The sequence below is a fragment of the Pseudopipra pipra genome, chromosome 9 (assembly GCF_036250125.1).
Source record: "Pseudopipra pipra isolate bDixPip1 chromosome 9, bDixPip1.hap1, whole genome shotgun sequence".
Classification (NCBI taxonomy): domain Eukaryota; kingdom Metazoa; phylum Chordata; class Aves; order Passeriformes; family Pipridae; genus Pseudopipra; species Pseudopipra pipra.
This window is the reverse complement of record NC_087557.1, coordinates 5,290,978-5,309,457: the sequence shown is the minus strand read 5'-3', so window position 1 is coordinate 5,309,457 and position 18,480 is coordinate 5,290,978. Positions and strand designations below refer to the sequence as shown.

Here is an 18,480-nt window from a genome sequence, read left to right as displayed (position 1 = left end):
CTTAAGTAATAAGTACTGGAGGGCTGCAATGAGGTCTCCACAGAACCTTCCCCGGGCTGAACAACCCCAGCTCTCTCATCTTGTCCCCTTCCTTCCCCAGAGTTGCTCCAGCCTTCTGGGCATCTTCATGGCCCCTCTGGACCCACTCCAACAGGTCCACATCTTCCTTGTCCCGAGGATCCTGGACCTGGACATAGTACTGCAGGTGGGACAAGAACCTCCTGGCTCCTGCAATAAGACGATGCCAACCCAGTGCAGCATTGCACGGGGCTCTTTCCTAATCGGTAACCAGTGAGCACCTACTGCGGTGTGACACCATTTCTGACAACATTTGCACTGTTCACTGCTCTCCCTACATAGTTTCAGTGCTTTTATCCCACACACAGCTTCCCACACCTCCACTCAGCTGGAAGCAGGTCAGCAAGGTCACAGCAGTGTCCCCGAAACCAGGCAGCTTCTGCAAGCCACTGACATCACGGAGGTGTCACCTGGCAGAGACGCTCCAGCCACTGTTCCACACTTGCCAATGTAAAAACCAGGCTCAGTTTCCAGCTGGGCACTCTGCCAAGGGGTCAGATGAGACACGGACACAAAGTGCTTCCCAACAGCCTTGCAGCCAGACACCTCCTCGGCATGGCTGTGAGGGTAGCGCAGCTTTCATAGGGCGGCTCGCAGCCCCCAAAGGGCTGAGCGGCCTGGAATGTCTCAAACCATGTCTCTTTTGGGTAGACCACGGCCCCTGAGCCTCATGTTTCTCTTGGGGATGGGGATGGCATCAGAGAGGATCAACTGCCCAAGCAGGTGTAGCTGTCAGTACCTGGAAGTGAACTGCACCGGGCAGCAGTTCCAGGAGTTCCCTGCAGATATCCCTCTGGACACCAGGCAGCTGATTCTGGCGGCAAACAATGTCTCGTACCTGCCGGCAGTGGAATTGAGCTTCCTGGCTGATTTGGTGTACCTGGACTGCAGCAAGAACCTCTTGGGGGATGACCTGGATTTCACTTTCATTGGTGTGGCCAAGCTTGTTTATCTGGACCTCAGCTTCAACAGCCTCACCCAGGTCACCTTCAGCACCTTCTCACACCTCCTCAGTCTGGTGGTGCTGAAAATCTCGGACAATCCCAACCTTGTGGCCATCGAGAAGGATGCTTTTGCCAACAACACCTGGCTGAGGCACCTGGATGTGAGCCGGACAGGCTTAACATTCCTGGACACCAGCACCGTCCGGGACCTGCCCAACCTGAGGTTTCTGGGGCTCAGTGACAACCTGTGGCACTGCAACTGTTCCTTTTTGGACTTCATCACTTGGATGACAGAGAGCGACATTCATTTTCCAGGTGAGGGCTGTGTGAGCAGAACCTCTCTCCTCCCTGCTCCCACAGATCTGTGTGGAATGGAGAGGGCCCTCTGTTATCTTGGCCCAAAGTTCAGTTTTATGGGGCTGTGCCACTGCATGTCATCTGAGGGCTCCATCTTGTGCTGTTGCACGAACCAGGGGTGCTGGTGTTAGGAAAGAACCAAATTAAAGACATCTCTATGTCTTTATTAGATGTAGTAAGCTCCCTATAGGCAGTAAAGTGGTTTTTTTTTTCCACATACAGATTACAAGCAATTATGGAACACTGTAATAAAGTACAGTTCTTCGCAGTGAGATTAGAGATAACCCACTGAACCCTGCAACAGGAGATTAAAGCTCATTGAAGCCAACTGGGGAGGGTAGGAGCAGGAAAGGCAGTGACAGCAAAGACTGGAAGGTATGAGTATAGATCCCTACCCTGTGCTCTGGAAAACGGGAAATCCAAAGAAACCAAGGAAGCCGATGAGGCCGTTTCACTTCCCTGCTCTGTTGAGCTTTGCTCTGTCCTGGTGAGATGCTGTGGGAGAGTCCACAGGAGGCCGTGTGCCTCCAGGAGGGCTGCTGGAAAGCATGCACAGGATGGACACCCTGTATCACAAACACATGGGCAGGGAAAGGCAGCCCTAAACCGAGGGTTGTTCCAGGAGCTGATGGATCCAGTGCAAAGGGACATGGGGACAGAGCTCTGGAATCTGCAGCAAGAAGATCCCCACCTTGGCCTTCAAAAAGCTACTGATGCTTCACGAACGCCTGTGCACCCATGTTTTAGGCTCAGCTGGATCTGTGCAGCCTGGGGGCTGACACAAAGCTGCCCAAGTTTGGATGGATTTGAGTAAAAGAGAGATAAGAGCTCTCAAGTTTTACCCAGGACCATTAGTGAGATCATTGTGAACAGCAGTGATGTCACTCAGCCATATACAATATAACAACATGGGATATAAGTCTCCCGTGGCTCATTCCCCTCCACTGCTCCCTTTCCCTGAGGCTCTTCCATCCCGTGCACCACACAGTGCCCAGCCTGTGTCCAGCACAGTGTCTGGGGGTTCCAAACCTGCAGAGGAAGGAGAGGGCCATGGCTGAGGGCACACCCAGCTTCTATAAGGCACCACACTCACCCTTCACTAGCCTGAGAGGGAACAGCCAGCACCTGTTTTATCACTGCAGGTATTCAATATGACAGGGCATAGTTGTTATTTCAGTGGAACTGAATCACTGATGAGTTGCCTCTGCCTCTCTCACAAAGTAGGCAAGGCTGTGCCTAACTGCAAACCACCCTACTTGTCAAATGAGCAGCAGCCTCATTATTCCAGCATAATTTAGGCTTCTTCACTTCAGAATGTGTTTGAGAATGAGAAAACCAACACACACAAGTGCTCTCACATGAAGATGAAAGTGCTCAATCAGCAGAGATGAGCAGTGCAGGGACAGCAGTTTGCTGCAGTGCCATAATCCAGCGGGCAATATCTTCCTAGGGAGGCAACACCACAGAAATCATTCTGGCAACCCGGGAATTGTGGTTTGGCATGGGTCTAGCATGAGTTTGGCTGTTCAGATTTCACCCAAGCCACTGAGACAGAGGGGTGTGAAGTGTGTATACATTTTTCAGGCATTGAGCAAACTTCTCCACCATTTCTCTAGCAGGACTCCTGTTCACTAAAGCTTTAGACACAGGCTGGAGAGTCTTGCTTCTGCTTCTCCCTCTGCAGATGCTGACAACATCACCTGCTACACCCCAGAAGGCCTGCGAGCCCTGAGGATGCAGGCAGTGGAGGCACAGCTTCACTTCACCTGCCTGACCCAGCTACACAAGACAGACTACGTCTTTCTGTGCCTCGTTGGCTTCTGCATATTCCTTGCTGGCACCATTACAGCCTGGCTGGCCGGCATCTGTGCTGTTATCTACAAAATCCATGCTTCAAAGGGAGAGGAAGAGGAGGAGGAGGAGGAAGAAGAAACAGCCACTTAGGACCAGCCCTTCTGAACTCTCATTGTGGAAACCAAAGGCAGGCCCTTCCTGCCTGATTTCCCACATGATGTCCTGCTCTAAATGCCTTTTTTTTTTTTTTTTTTGAAGTGAAATAACACTGCAAGAGGAGGAAGTCTCTGTGCTCCACTTTCACTTGCTTTGCTACTACCTCCAATTTTCTTCTGCCACTGGGACTCAGGACACGGGCAAAATGTTCATTTTGGAGGGGATAGTGAGAGGTGTGCACAGTGCCAGGCATTTCTACTCCTACTTTACCTTGAGACCACAGAAAAGTAGGGACATAGGCACTGGCTTGACTGAAATACGGGAAAGGCCCTGGCACTGTGCTGTAGTTAGGGATGTCACCAGTTTCTTCCTGGCCAGAAAGACCAGCAGAGCTTACTGGAACCAGCCTAGAAAGCTTACTGGAGTCCCAGTAAGTGGAGTCCCACTTTCTGCTGTGGAAAGGCAAAGAAGTTAAAACCAGGACTTTTAGGGGCCCGGGATCCCAGTGGTCCCTACTTTCTTCTCCATTACATCAGTGACAGCAGAAGAACCCTCTGTCCCTCTGCAGCCCGACCCCCTGTACCTCCTCCACTGAATTATGTGCATTTACAGAACTGGAAAGTCCAGCTCTGGTTTGGCGTCACATAACCCTAAAATAGGATTTTTTTTTTTTTAAGTAAGAAATATTGCTTACACATTCTCCAAGTATTCTTGGAAATGGCTTGTGTGTCCATGTCAAAATGCCAGGATTGCATCTACAGACCAGAATAAAGTGAGATGTAAGCAAGCTCCCTCTTATCACTAGCACTGGGAACTGCCAGGGCAAGTACCTGCTTACACAACCAAGCATGGCATCTCCACGCGTGAAACACTGGCTGCTCCGTCCGGCACTATCTGGTGAAATGAAAGGGAAAAGCAGGAGATTTCAGCAAGCACCGTACGAATTACCAAACTTAGAGCCATTAAACTGTAGACTCAGAACGAGAGCTGAGATCTGCCTAAGCTATAATGGGTACGGCAAAAAGGGCGAGGAGCGGGCAGGGCAGCGCTGCGGGATAACGATGTCTGCGTGTGCTAGGGACACGCGTAGAGCTGCCGGGGGACACCGGCACGGCAAATCCCTCTGCAGAGCCACAGGGATCCCTGTCCCGCTCTTCTCTCGCAGTGAGACTGATCGTGCCTGGCCGAGCCCCGGGCCCCGCCTGCGGGCGGTGCTGCGGGCGGCCCGGCCCCGCTCCCGCTGCCGCTGCCGCTACAGCTCCCTCTCCGTTCCCGGCTCAGTCCCCGGCTCCGTCCCGCAGCGCGCCCAGGGTGAGTGCGGGGCCGGGCACCCCGGCAGCGGGGTCGGGGGGACGGGGGGGATGCTCCCAGGGCTCGGTTATGCAGGTTGTCCCGATGGACGGTGGGGAAAATGGAAGAAGCGCCGGGGACATCCTCCCACGCGAGGGAGGTTCCGGGGGAAGGTGGCTGCGGGACGAGCAGGGCGCGGGGGTCTGCCTGCCCCCCTGCACGGGCGGGTTAGGCTGAGCCTGGCCCCGCCTGGCTTGGGAGGGCTCAGCTTTGGAGCGAACGGGGGGACGGGGCGACAAAGGGTTCTCCTGGCTCGAGAGAAAGCCTGGAAAGCCTGAGATTAAAACGGGAAATCCTGTCAGAATCTGCGCGTGGGTCTGCTCGAGGAGCCTTAATGCGCTTTGCTGACTCACAGTAGCTGCAGTGTTATGGTAAACTTGTAAGAACCCTTATTCTGCAGTAAAAGCACCTCTGAGAGCACTACTGCTCCTGCTCTGTGCCCTGTCGTGCTCCAGAATCTCTTGTTCGTGTGGCTCCAGCCTGAAACATCGCTGCACGGAAAGTAGAAATCGAGTCTTGTGCCCGTGACAGTGCATGTCAGCAAAGCCCTTGTAGCTGGGGACAAAGGTTTCAGAAACGCTCCAGGCGCCAGAATCCGGAAACGATCATGGGAGAGGCAGAAGGTCCTGAGTGACTTTGGAGTGCTCTATATGGCTCCAAATCAATAGAGTAAAGGCTTGAGGTACACTTCTGTACCACTAGTGTAGGAATAGCAACTTTATGACTCAGCTGGCTTAATGCTCTGCTGAGCTCTTTGCTCCCAAGATAAACCCCCAGATATAATCTAATGCTGGAAGATAAAATGCCTGGTTCTCCAACAACCTTGTAATTTAAAGGGGGAAATGTGACCATCAACTTGCTCTACTAGGTGGGAACATGTTCTATTTTCAGTGTGTCTCTATCAAGCGCTAACCTCAATTACAGGTGCATGCCGCTGACTTTTCTTTATTACTTTAGGCTTTTAATGTTCTTACTGATAATTTTTTACCAAACTTCATGCGGACAAAGCCAGCTGTTGTCTTCACCTTGCTCCATCCAAATGAGAAATAAAGCTCTCTAGTCCCTGAAGATCCCTTGTGAGAGGCGCTGGCATTGCTGCGACAGGAAGGCTGTTTGCACTGGTTCTGTGAGGTGGCCTGTTTCCCCCCCCACTGACAGATTGTGCTGAGGGGAGAGAGCAGGAGACACCAAAACCTCACTATATCATGCAGTCGTGCAGTCGCCATCTGGAGACAGGCGCCAACTGGTGTTTGGTTTGGAGAGGGAATTATCTTGGTGCTAAAGGGAAGTCTCTTCTGTCTTCTGCTGAGCTGTGTCATGCAGCACCCTCTTGGGTCACCCAGAAAACCTCTGAGGTCTGGAATTGTGCAAGATGGTTGTGGGGAAGGGCCCTTGTGCTCTCTTGTGCTGGGAGGGAGCCAGAGAGCTCCGTGTTGAGCAGGGCAGGCTGATGGCAGGATGGGGAGTGGGAAATACGGAGAACATGCGATGCTGGGCAGCATGGCAGAGGCTGCAAGATGCTCCTCTTGCTCTGTGGCTCTGTCTCAGGCTGCCTGAGGAAGCACAGAACTGTTTAACAAAAGCCACAAAGGCCCTGGGATCTCCTGCCTGCAGAGGTGCTTGTGCAAACCTTGGTAACTGCCAGCAGCTGTGTGTTGTTGGGGCTGGTCACTGATTTGTGACTGAGAGGGCTCCTGGGAGCTGTGGGGCCGAGCATCGCTCGTCTGGCCAGTGCCTCTTTACCCAAAAGGTTCGGTTACTATTGCCATTGTGGTGCGGTTTATTAGTATTCACCTTAATGGTACAAAATAACCATTTATGTAGCCCAGCTCCTTTCAGCTCAGGGGGTTTCTGAGCTAGTTTGTTTTCTTTGTATCATAATGTCCAATTTACCTCTTGTTCCCAGAGCTTGCCCAGTTTGCTGTTGAGTTTATGAGGACTGCCTGCATTCACATTATGCCTTAGCGAGGAGTTCCACAGGTCTGGTTCCCACTGCATGAGAAAACACCTATCTTGGTTTGTTTCCAGTGTGTTCCCTGACTTCATTTGGTGGCCCCCAGCTCTGGGGTTGGAAGGTGGTCCCCTAGCTCATGAGCAATCAGTTTTTTCTCCCTGTCTCCAGAGTATCCCTGCAGCATAGCACAGTGTGAGCTGATGGGACACAACCAGCACAGTCAGAGCTGATGGGACACATTGATGGCTGTTGTCCTGCTCAGAGCCACAGGCTGGACTAGTGTCCTCTAGACATCGCCTCCCACTAATGCTTAGGTGATTTTAAGGCTTGCTTGACAAGAACTGTACAGAAATCTCTTGCTTTGTGCTGCTTAATGCCCAGCTGGCTCCAAGAGCTGAAAATCCCCCCACTCACCATTTCTCTCTTCCTTCAGCCAGTTCCCGTGCTGGGAGGTCTTGGATCCATGCTCAGCAACTCTTCCACGCACGCATATCCATGCGCTGTACACTGCCAATTCTCCAGTCACACCCCAAAATATTAATCTGCTCCCTCTCTCTGACAGCACCAGGATGGCTGTTCTCTCCAAGGAGTATGGGTACGTCATGCTGACCGGGGCTGCCAGCTTCGTCCTGGTCATGCATCTCGCCATGAAGGTGGGCAAGGCCCGCAAGAAGTACAACGTGGACGTGAGTGCTCAGGCCGAGGGGACGGGGAGGTCGGAGCCTGTCTGCTGGGGGTGCTGCAGACAGGCTAGGTGACACCTTGCTTCTTCTGGGGTGACTTGCTGACATTTCCTGCCCCACCACACAGATGCCGAAGGGATGGAGCTGTCATGGCTCTCCAGACAGCACAACAGAGCTCAGGATGTGGGACATCAGGCACTTGGCACCAAGCTGAGACAGCTTGGCAACATCAGTGGGCAAGAAACCACATGGCTGCAAATATGGCTGATCAGCATTGGGGGGGGTAAAGGAGTCAGTGGAACAAAAGTGATGGGAGGGTTTCTCAAACTCAGGGGGAGGATGTGAGTCCTGTCATGGGAAGTGTTTCAAGGTGACCTTCCCTCAGCATCCACTGAGGAGCCTCTAAGCCAGGCAGGGCTGTGGGTTGGGTGGGGTCAGCCAGTCCTATTGTGAGTCAGGGCGATTGCACGCAGAGCTGCTGTGTCACTTGGCTCGAGCACAAACCCTCGAGCTCCTTTGCTCTTTCACCACGGAAGTGGCAAGCAGGGATGGGCAAAAGGACAGCCCCAGGTGCCTGTTGGGGTGATCCCACTCCTACTACATCAAGTCAGGATTGTAGCAAATGTACCCAGTGCACGTGGTGCACAGAGGGCTGGATTTGAGGCTTGGGGAAGCCTCTGCAGCCAGGCAGCAGCTCCAGCGGTGAGGAAGGCAGTGACCTTCAACACAGCTTCTGTGGGCCATGGGGCAGGAGACAGGCTCTAACCTGCCACAGCAAGCACCCAGGCAGCCCTGGGGAGAGAGGTGCTGCAGGGCACACTCCCTGTGCTGGAGAACAGGCTCCAAGCCCAGACTGTGCCTGCTCATGTTTTGCTGCTGGTTTATTTTTTTGGCAGTATCCAACCATGTACAGCACAGACCCTGAAAACGGGCGTATCTTCAACTGCATCCAGCGTGCACACCAGAACACGTGAGTAACATGTATGAACACAGGCCTAGAGACACACAGGGCTGTGGGCAGGGCCCACAGCTACAGAGGTGCAGCTGCCACGTGCTCCAGTTCAGGCTCAGCACTTGAGGACAGCACAGAGCCCTGTAATGCTTAGCAGAAAGGCTGTACTGGCTCCTTCCCATGCCTTAAACTGTGAGATGGGCTATGAAGCAGCCTCCTCTTCCCCAGTTCCCAGCAACTTGCCTCCATGGGTGGATCTTAAGACACAAGGAATCTTGTTTCTAGAAGAGCCTGCCCGGGTCTCCCTGGGATGAGGCCAAAGTCAACCCTGCTCCTGTGGAGAGGCTGCAACAGCACATCAGAGGGGTGCTGGAGACACAACTCCTGGGTAGCGTTTAGCTGTGGCTTAGGGCACAAAATTGAAAGAGTGGGTGGGTGGCCTTTGGAGACGTGCAGAGGCTGGGGAAAGCCCCTAAAAGCCTGAGCATGCTCAGATTCCTTCTTTCCTCAGTCACAGCACTGAGCACAGAGACTCACAACAGGCCCAAAGAGCCCTTGGGAGGGGATGTTTGCAGCTTCTGCCCTTTGGGAGTTTCCTCTTTGTAAGCAACTTGAGCACAAACACCACCTCCTCACTTTTATTTTCAGGTTGGAAGTTTATCCCGCCTTCCTGTTCTTTTTAGCCACCGGTGGAATCTACCACCCGGTAAGTGACACTGTGGTCAGGTCTGCGTGACAAAACTCTGCTCTTGCTGCCTGACTTGGGCAGGAGGCCCAGTTAGCTCCTTTACTGGCCACAGCACAGCAGTGCCCCCTCTAAAGATGTACTTGTGCAGAGGAATCACAGGTATTTAATAAACTCATTACTGCTGTTGCAGCTACTAGACCCCTTTCCTTCCCCTAAGGGCGCCTTGCTGGACAAAAGGGAAGCATTCACAGCCTCCAGTCCACAAGAGGGAAGGGTCCCTCCATCCCTCCCTGCCTGGTTCTTCCAAGCCCTGCCAAAGGAGGTCAAAAAAGCCTGGATTATTTTTAACTGAAACATACAGACAACTCCGGAGGAAGCAGTTGTTTGGGAGAGGCCAACACCTTTATCTTTGCCCCCAAAAGACAAACCAGGTCCTTCCTGAATACTCCTTTTTGGGGAGGGAAGGAAGCAGCATAGGCACATCTGGAAAATGGGAGCCAGCTATAGATTAAGAGGCAAGGTGGAAGTTTGCAACACTTCCTGACCTGGGGCAGCAGCTGCCTCCAAGATCCTGGCCCTTGGTCTGGCTCAGGGCAGTAGTGAAATGAGATTTGGCACCTGCTGACTTTGCTCAAGTCTCCAGAACTTTAATGCTTTTCCTTTCTCTCCAGCGGGCTGCCACAGGGCTTGGCATCGCCTGGATCATTGGGAGAATCCTTTATGCCCATGGCTACTACACGGGAGGTAGGTCTTTACCCTGCAGCACACAGCGGGTGTGTGGAATCTTAAGTCTCCTACAGTGACCTTGAGGCTCTTTGCTCCAGCTTACACCAGGGAGGCAGCATAAAGCTTCCAGTGGGGTGTGGAGGAAAGGGTGCAGGTCCACAGGCTGCTAACACTGCAGCACACTCTTCCTGCTGATGGGAAGAACACTCATCCAATAGGGATAGCTATGCTATGAGGGCAGGTACATGGCCTGGGCTGGTGCCTGCTGTTTTGCCTTGGGATTTATCTTTAGTTCCTGCTCCCCCTTCAGTTTCCAGGATGGGCTAGTCTCTCAGTGATGCGCTGCTGAACTGACAAAACCTGCCTTTTTTCCAGATCCCAAAAACCGAAGGAGAGGGGCCATTGGCTCAGTGGCACTCCTTGGGCTACTGGGCACAGGAGTGTGTTCAGCCTGCCAGCACCTGGGCTGGGTCTGCCAAGGGCAGGGCTGCCCAAAAAGCTAAAGGGAGTTTTGTTCTGTTTTCTTCTAGAACACTTCATTTCCTGTAGATTTTTTCTTGTCTCATTCAATAAAATGAAATTTTCAATTCTGTATTTTCATTCTAAAGTTTTAGAGTGTTTCATTTAAGCTCTGCAGAATTCTAAAGTGACTCTGGTTTTGCAGGACTACAGAAATCTGCCTGTCAGGCACAGATGTTCTTTCTAGATTTTATGATTTTAGTGACTGAAAAGCCACCTTGGAACTTGTTTAACCCACACAGCAGCAGCCCCATTTCTGGACCACTCAATTTATGTCACTCTGTGCTAAGATGTTCCAGATTAGTATTTATTTGATTGTTAAAAAAAAGACATAGGCAAACATTTAAAGTTGTTGCTTCATCATGTGTATAAAGAACAGTAAGTTTACAGGGAGAAAGTAAAATAGCTTTCATTATCCTATGCTGGAGCTTGCTACCATTCTTGTGTGGAGGTGATCCTCAGGGACATGCCTGTCCCAGGCAGCATCAGCCAACCCTTCCCACAGTATTTTGTCCCACTTGTAAGTAAGGTACAGATAGAAAAAACAAAACTTGTGGTTACAAGGGAGCTAGAGGGAATAAACAGTCCTACCCTAAGGCTTTCATGTAGTCAGACAACAGACAGAGGCTATAGCTCCAGGATATCAATTTGTCCAAGAGCTTATATGTGCATAGAGTATTATCAACCTGTTAAGAAGCCAAAACTGAAGTTGACTGAGGGTGGAAGGCAATGAAAACCAAGGCACACAGCACAGGAAGCAGCCTGGGCCAGGCCTTGGTCACTGATAAACTTCTGATAACATCACATAGCTGCAAGAGCTGCTGCCAAAAGCCATATTAGTGCCTCCTGCCCCAAGGTTCCCATTGTCCACCAGGCAGGACACAGCAAGCCCCCAGACTGAGCACTGTGTGTACCTTCCCCCTTGCAGGAGCAGGGTGGCTAAATGCTGCTCCAGCACTGTTCCCCCCAGGCACTGACAATTTTAGAGTACTTCATTGCTGGGTACACGATCTACACCCCTGGCTGACAGGCAGGAGCTGGCTGATGCTCCCCTGAGCAGGACCCAGAGCCCCTAAAACACCGATTCCACATCACCCATCTCCACACAGACAGTCTTCAGCTGCGAGTAGTACTCGATGGCTGCCCGTCCATTCTCCCTCCCAAATCCTGCAGGGAAGAGCCAGAAGTGAGAACGCAGCTCCAGGCAGTGCCAGGTGCCACTCACAGCCCCTGTAACAGGTATGTACCAGGGAAGGTCAGACAGAGCTCACCTGATGACTTGTATCCTCCAAAAGGCAGCTCCACAGGGCTGGCATTGTAGTTGTTGATGAAGCACATCCCAGCCTTGAGAGCCGCCACTACCCTGTGAGCCTTCTGGATATCCCTTCAGGAAAAGAGCAATTCAGCTGGATCTGCTCCCATTCATCCCCCCCTTCCCTGACAGATGACATCCCACTAGAGAAAAGGCCAGCTGGTCACGGTGGGGTTTGGAGCCTGACCTGCCCTACTCTGTCTTTCCCTGCTCCAAGGATGTAGCACCTATTCCCAAGGACACTAAAATTTGGTTTGATTTGCGAGGGCAGGACAAGGACACCAGCACTGCAGATTAGGGCAAGTGGCCAAGAGCAGCATAGCAGGCTCCTGGTGCATCCTGGAGATGCAGGAAGGCTGGCAGCACACCAGCACAGGCTGGGAGGAGTCCAAAGGACAGCTAGGCCCACCCAGTACTTCAGGAAAAACTAAGAGATACATCATTTACAGATTTTCCTTATGGCAATCTGTTGCTCCAGCTTTTCTGGAAGAAGATGCCCATACCAAGGCACTGCAAGAGCAGCATCAAGGTGCTGCAGTATTTCCCTTCTCCTCCCCTCCCTAGAACACTTCCTGCAACACTACACAGTCATACCTGGTGAAGACACCACCTGCCAGGCCATATTTGGTGGCATTGGCTCTCTCCAAAACCTCCTCCTCTGTGTCAAATGGCAGGATGGACATGACGGGCCCAAAGATCTCTTCCTTCACACATGTCATGTCATCTTTGCAGTTCCCTAGAAGCATGACAGAGGACATGTGCCTCAGGAGGAAGAGCTACCAGCACAGCCTGTGCATTTAGCAACCCACACAGCCTTTGAGACAGTGCTCAGCACTGCACAGCCTCCCTGCAGAGGAGCGAGTCCCATCCTGCATTTCAAAAGCCACTAACTGCACAATTCCTGTCAGACCCTCTGACAGCAGAAGGATGCAGCTCTTGGGAGCCTCTCTTGGTGTTTAGTACACCCATGCAAGTGCCTGTCCACACTGGGGACACACACAGAGCCAGGTTATGCTGAACACAGCTTTCTCTAGAAGAAACTCAGCCACATCCACACACAAGACCACAGTACCGCGAGCGGGAGGGATCATACCTAACACACAGGGTCGCATGTAGTAGCCATTCTTCAGCTTTGGATCATCTGGCACGTACAGGTCCCCACCACACAGCACCTCAGCCCCCTGAGAAAGAGGCAAGAGGAAGGTAGGCAGGCATACCCAGGAGCACCCTGCCCAGTTGCTGCAGCTCTGCCTGGCCCTTGTCTTATCACAACAGGCCCCGCTAAAAAGTTTGTCCCCATCTTTCTCATGAGCCCTTTTTATGAACTGAAACACTGCAATCTGGTGTCCCCAGAGCCTTCTCTTCTCCAGGCCAAACAACCCCAACTTTCAGCCTTTCCTCACAGGTGAGGTCCTCCAGCCTTCTGATAATTTTTGTGGCCCTCCTCTGGACCTGACCACCCTGACTTCTCAAGTATCATGGAGAGTGGCTTGGCAACTACTTCAGCCAGTTCCCTCAGGACTCTAGGATGCATCCTCAGGTCCCATAGACTTGTGTATCTAGTGGCCCAAAACACCCATCAACAAAAAAACTAGCTTAACTAGGAAAGCACAGGGCTGGAAAGCAGCTGCCAATCTGTTTGTCTAACCAGAGAGAGAGCTTTCAGGGCAGTCAAGGCAGTATCACAACCTCACCTGCTCCTTGGCCTGCTTGATAAAGCCCTGGACACGATCCAGATGGGGCCGGTTGATGAGGGCTCCCATCCGTGTGTCTTCCAGAAGTGGGTCTCCAATTTTGATTTTCTGGGTGCGTTTCACCACCTCCTTTGTGAAGGTATCCAGGATCTTCCTCTCCACGAACACCCGCGTGCCGTTGCAGCACACCTGGGATACAGGACAGGCTGCTCAGAATAGGAAACACAGCGCTCCACGGTCCCTCCCTGCTTGGATCCTGCTACAGAGATGCTCAGAAAAGCCCCTCCACAGCTGCTACAAGAGTTAACTTGTCCCTGGGAACAAGGAACACAGGATTACCCTGCAGCCCTGGGCTGCACTGAGCAGTCCTTGTTGGACATAGTGGTTCTGATGCCACCAGGTGGCAAAAACGCATCAGGTCACCAGCAGAAGAGACCTTGAGCTGACTTCTCAGCTCCCAGAAATGACCTCGTTGAGCAAATTTGCAAAGGATTACACAAAACCTGCAGCATGTGTGGATATCTCATATTGAGGAAGGACAGACCCCCATAGTGCAGCAGCTCAGCACACCAGACTGGAACCTTCTGCCCCTCCAGAGGACACCAGCAGCGTTAGACCAGAGCCCAGGACACAGGAGCAGCTGTGCTGAGCTGGGTACTGGGTGTCAGGGAGGCTCCAAGTCTGGGAGGGACAGGGCACTGGCTAAGGCATGCTCTGCTGGTACACCCTGCCCTGGCTTCTGCAAGGGCATCTCTTCTAATCCCTTCTGGGAAATACATGTCAAGATAGGAGCTCTAGGGCATCCCTCACCAGGAAAACCACGAGCTGGCTCCGCTGCCCAATTGTGAAACCACCCTGCCTCTCTGGCAAGGGCCATTCCTGCACCACGGATACACACCTCGCCCTGTGTAAGGAAGTTTGCCATGAGGGCTCCATTCACAGCATTCTCCAGGGAACAGTCTGAAAAAATGATAAGGGGGGATTTGCCCCCCAGCTCCAGGGTGACTGGCTTGATCCCTTTAGCTGCCATCTCCATGATCTGAGGAAAACAAGGACAGAAGAAAGAAGTGATCCACTGGCCAGGGGGAGGCTGGTGGAGAGAGGCAAGAGAGACCCAAAGGGGGAGGTCATGCAGGGCCCTTCACCAAGAAGAGAAGCAGCACGAAGGGTAAGCTGGGTTTCTAGATGTGCTTAGTTCAGACTCAGGACAGCCTCAGAGAGTCTGGGTTTTATTCTTTTAAAGATAAAACCAACAGAACCTGGGGAGGCATCTGCAGGAATCCTCATGTTCAGCAAAAGCTGCCAGCAGCTGCAGCTGCACCTGTGTCACTGCAACCCACACATGCACACACGTAGGGAGCATTCAAAGGACATTTCTCCTCTTTCAAAATCAGAATTTATTTCTAGATGTCCTTCCAGGGACTTTTAATTTTTGAATAATAAATTGAGGGTGACAAATTCACAGATATTAACCTCTTGCTTGAAAACAGTAGGTTGCATGCAGCTGAACTGAATTATTACTGCCAGAAACACTCAGGCAGTTTCCCAGTGCTGCTGTTTTACACACCCTCCTCCCCACATCGACATCCACTTAGGCAGGTAGGAGACTTCACTGCAACCACGGGTAAACAAGCGAAGATGACCAAGGGGTTCCTCTGAAAGGATCAAATGCCCAAGACCAGCAGGCTGACTGGATCCCCAGCATGACTCTGTATGTGCCACCTCCTTGCTCAGTCCCAAAAATGCCAACCTGCACCCCTTTTTTATAAGCCTCATTTGGAAAACCTCAAGGAAGTATTGGCAACAGGCCCCCTGTGTCCTCGAGTGCAAAGGTGCCTTTACCTTCGTGCCAGTTGGCACGCTGCCAGTGAAGGAGATTTTGGCCACATCTGGGTGATGACAGAGGAACTGGCCTGTGGCTGCCCCACCCTGCACCACATTGAAGAGCCCCTTGGGCACCCCGGCCTCTGTGAAGATCTCTGCCAACCTCACCACAGAAACGGGGGTGAAGGGAGAAGGCTTGAAGACCATTGCATTGCCTAAGGGAACCCAGAAAGAGGCAAAATGGAATTAACATCCCAAATGCTTTAGGTAAAAAACAAAACAAATCCCCACCACACACAGTGACTTTGTCTCAACAGATGCCATAAGTTTCCCCCAAAAGAGGAGGAAACACTTTCAGCTGATCACTGACAACTAGAAAAAGGGTGCACTTCCTGCTGGGAAGGGCTGGGGGAGATGGGACTGCTGGTCCTGCCCTGCAGACATTTCCAGAGACCTTCCTCTTCTGGTACAGAGCCAAGCTATCAGCATTTTTTGTGATGCACTCCCACCCTCTTGACATCTGAGATGTTCCTGCTTTCATTTCCTTTCCCTTCCTGCCAGAGCAACAGCCTGAAGGTTCTGCTAATCCTTCAACACTTCAAGGTAATCCTAGACTTTATCCCCCAAATCACTCTTCCCCACAGGATGAGCTGGTTTGAAGAGATGCTTGTGTGGGCAGGTCCCCATTACCGCAAGCCAAGGCCGGGCCAGCCTTCCAGCAGGCAATCTGGAAAGGGTAATTCCAGGCTCCAATCCCAACACACACCCCGAGTGGTTCTCTCCGAGTGTACCCAAAGCATCCCCCAGGAAGCTGGATGTGTTCACCTGCAAAGAAACAGCCAGAAGGTAGAAAAGAGCAAAGGCCCTTCCTCTCTTACCAGAGCTTTAGGGGTCAGACCTGGATTTGCCTGAGAACAGACACACGGTTTCACCCCAGCAAGCTCACAGAAGGTGTGTGAGTGCCCACAGCAGCATCAGGCAGAGATCTCTCAAAGATATTCAGAAAATGGAATGGTCCATCTCTTAGAGAAATCAGCATCAAAGATGGCCTTGTGCCATCAGAGGTATCAGGGAATGTGGGACAGAGAACAAAGAGCAAACTCCAGCAACATCCTCACCAGCCAGAGATCCTGCCAGCCCTGCGTAATACTCCAGGCACTGCCAGGATACGTCGATGTCCACTCTGGCTTCAAAGATGGACTTGCCATTGTTGATGGTTTCCATGGTGGCAATTTCTTCTCTCTGCTCCTATGAGAGGCATAGGACAGAGACAGCACATTAGAGAAGCCCATAGTAGAACTCCACAAGGAGACAGCTGCTTCCCAAGCACATGAGTCCCAAAGAGATTCTGACATGGGAAAGAAACTTTAATCCCCAAAAGGGTCATTCCCAATTGCTATACAGCAATTTCCCAATGGTGACTGAGCACAGGGGAATGTCAAAGAGAAAGGTGCTGGGGTTCACTGCTAGTCCAGTCTTGCTTAACATCCCTGTTTATCTAAGACATGAACAAACACGAACTTAGAAGCTGGCTAGCAAACAACGATTAGAGTTCGCAGAACTAAATTGGGAAGAAGAGCAAACAGCAAGACCAGGATGGAACCAGAGGATTTAGTGAAGGACAGGCAAAGCAACACAGTTAGGGACAGACCAGCTCCCAGGCAGAAATATTATCCTGCTGTCTGGCAGGAGCAGGAATTTGGCAGAAAGAAAACAGTTTCCTCATGACATATACACACTGGGGAAAGAAGGTCTGGGTTCTCACAGATCGGTGCCTTGATGAAGATTAACTTTGATGCTCAAGAACCTTATGTCACAAAGAAGTTTGTGACAAAGGTCACTTAAGTGTATCCTCTCCTACGTGTATTATCTGAAAAAAGCCAGTATTCCTATTTTCTCTTACTGCCAAGACACACTCCAGTCATGTGACAACAGCCTCCAACAAGCCAAAAGTTCAACAATGTGAGTTATGCAATTTTAGCTTTGAAATCTTGTGCAGTTAATCTTTGGAGTTGTTTAGAGAAGCACAAGCCCTGCAAGATGTGGACTGGATGGCTTCAGTTTTATATGTCTTCCAACAGAATTAAGCTGAGATGGCACACACTGGCCTTGAATCCAGTGATAAGACCAAAGCTGCACAAACAGGCGCTGAATTCAGTGATAAGAGCAAACCCCTGCCCAAGGCAGCCTCCTGTCTCTTCTGGCCAAAGGTGGGGTTTAACTCCTGAGCTTCTCCTGGAGCTCTGGAAGCCTGCTAGAAGGCCCCAACAGCTACAATAAACCACAAGGAAGCTCACAGACAGAACCACTCCTCCCCAAAAGATGCAGCTGTCTCCCACGACATACCCGGATAATTCTGGCAGCCTCCAGCATCACCCTGCATCGCTCCATGCCAGACATCTGACTCCATATTTTAAAGGCAGCCTTTGCACTCTGCACAGCCAGATCGACTTCCTTCTCACCAGAGCAGGGCAGCTTGCATAGCACACGACCTGGGCACGTTTTAAACAGGGGATAAATAAGATGGAAGTCTCAGAAAAGGGGCTCAGAACATGGTTTACCTTGCACCAAAACCCAAATAGTTCAGTCCAGCCACCCACACCAGGGACAGAACCTCCCCCATGATTCCCACTGATTTGTGGGAATTTGCTATAGAAGAAGTGCTGTAATTCAGCTGGTCTGAATTAAAAGAGCTGCCACCCTCCACAGCCACGTTCTAGTTACTAATTAGCTCCAGTTGTTACAAAATTCCTCTGTTTCCCCGTGGAGTTTGTTACACTTCTACCACCATCTTCAGGACTCTGTTACACATTCCTCAGAGTCGTTAGACACTCTCGAAGTGATTCCGCTGAACCCTAGGCACTGATAACTAAAAATAAATAACTTTAGAGATATTTAAATCGTGGAGTTTTGCCAAGGTCAAGCACCACTGGATTTTTTGCCTGACTGACAACAAGAGCTGGCTTCTGCTGTTAAAGACTGACGATGGGGAAAGGCTGGAGGCAGAAGGGCCACCGAAGCACGGTGGCACTGGAGCAGCAGGGCGTGTAAGACACCCGCACAGGTGGCACCCAGGCCTCGCAGAGAGGTACCGCGGAGGCTCTCCCGTGCACCGACCCCTCGGGCTCAGGGTTACCCCCACCCCAGCGGGCTGCGGGCGGTACCTGTGGCCGGCTCATACACCTCCTCCACCTGGCCGCCGTCGGCGGGCTGGACGCGGGCGCCCGCCCGGTAGTTGAGGGGCTGCTGGATGGTGACGGTGCCGGTGGCGCTGCTCATGGCGAGGCTGGGAGCGAGTGCGCAGAGCCGGGGGAGGAGGGTGGGCAGCCGGGTCTGTGCAAACATCGGTGGGATCCCGAGAGGCGCCGCGGCGAGAGGCACCGCCTCCTCCACCGACGCTTTTCCCCCGCCAGGCCCGCGGGTCCCGCCCCATCCAGGGGCGTGCCCGC

General features: G+C 52.0%; 3 protein-coding genes across 3 annotated transcripts; 2 read left to right on the top strand and 1 right to left on the bottom strand.

The window, feature by feature from the left end:
• The first annotated feature begins 594 nt into the window (after positions 1-594).
• LRRC52 (leucine rich repeat containing 52) lies at positions 595-3,443 on the top strand. The gene is made up of 2 exons (XM_064664277.1): positions 595-1,337; positions 3,064-3,443. The coding sequence occupies exons 1-2, from the start codon at positions 701-703 to the stop codon at positions 3,321-3,323; spliced, it is 897 nt and encodes a 298-aa protein (XP_064520347.1). The 5' UTR covers positions 595-700; the 3' UTR covers positions 3,324-3,443.
• A 1,087-nt stretch (positions 3,444-4,530) lies between these two features.
• MGST3 (microsomal glutathione S-transferase 3) lies at positions 4,531-10,282 on the top strand. Its single transcript, XM_064664280.1, has 6 exons — positions 4,531-4,640; positions 7,196-7,319; positions 8,213-8,286; positions 8,917-8,974; positions 9,628-9,700; positions 10,058-10,282. The coding sequence occupies exons 2-6, from the start codon at positions 7,203-7,205 to the stop codon at positions 10,183-10,185; spliced, it is 450 nt and encodes a 149-aa protein (XP_064520350.1). The 5' UTR covers positions 4,531-4,640; positions 7,196-7,202; the 3' UTR covers positions 10,186-10,282.
• A 205-nt stretch (positions 10,283-10,487) lies between these two features.
• On the bottom strand, positions 10,488-18,445 carry ALDH9A1 (aldehyde dehydrogenase 9 family member A1). Its single transcript, XM_064664270.1, has 11 exons — positions 18,196-18,445; positions 17,378-17,523; positions 16,150-16,279; positions 15,722-15,856; positions 15,050-15,246; positions 14,106-14,246; positions 13,208-13,396; positions 12,607-12,694; positions 12,108-12,249; positions 11,473-11,585; positions 10,488-11,368 (listed from the first exon to the last, which is right to left on the bottom strand). Exons 1-11 carry the CDS (start codon positions 18,374-18,376, stop codon positions 11,274-11,276), a joined length of 1,557 nt encoding a protein of 518 aa, XP_064520340.1. The 5' UTR covers positions 18,377-18,445; the 3' UTR covers positions 10,488-11,273.
• Between the last annotated feature and the right edge of the window lie 35 nt (positions 18,446-18,480).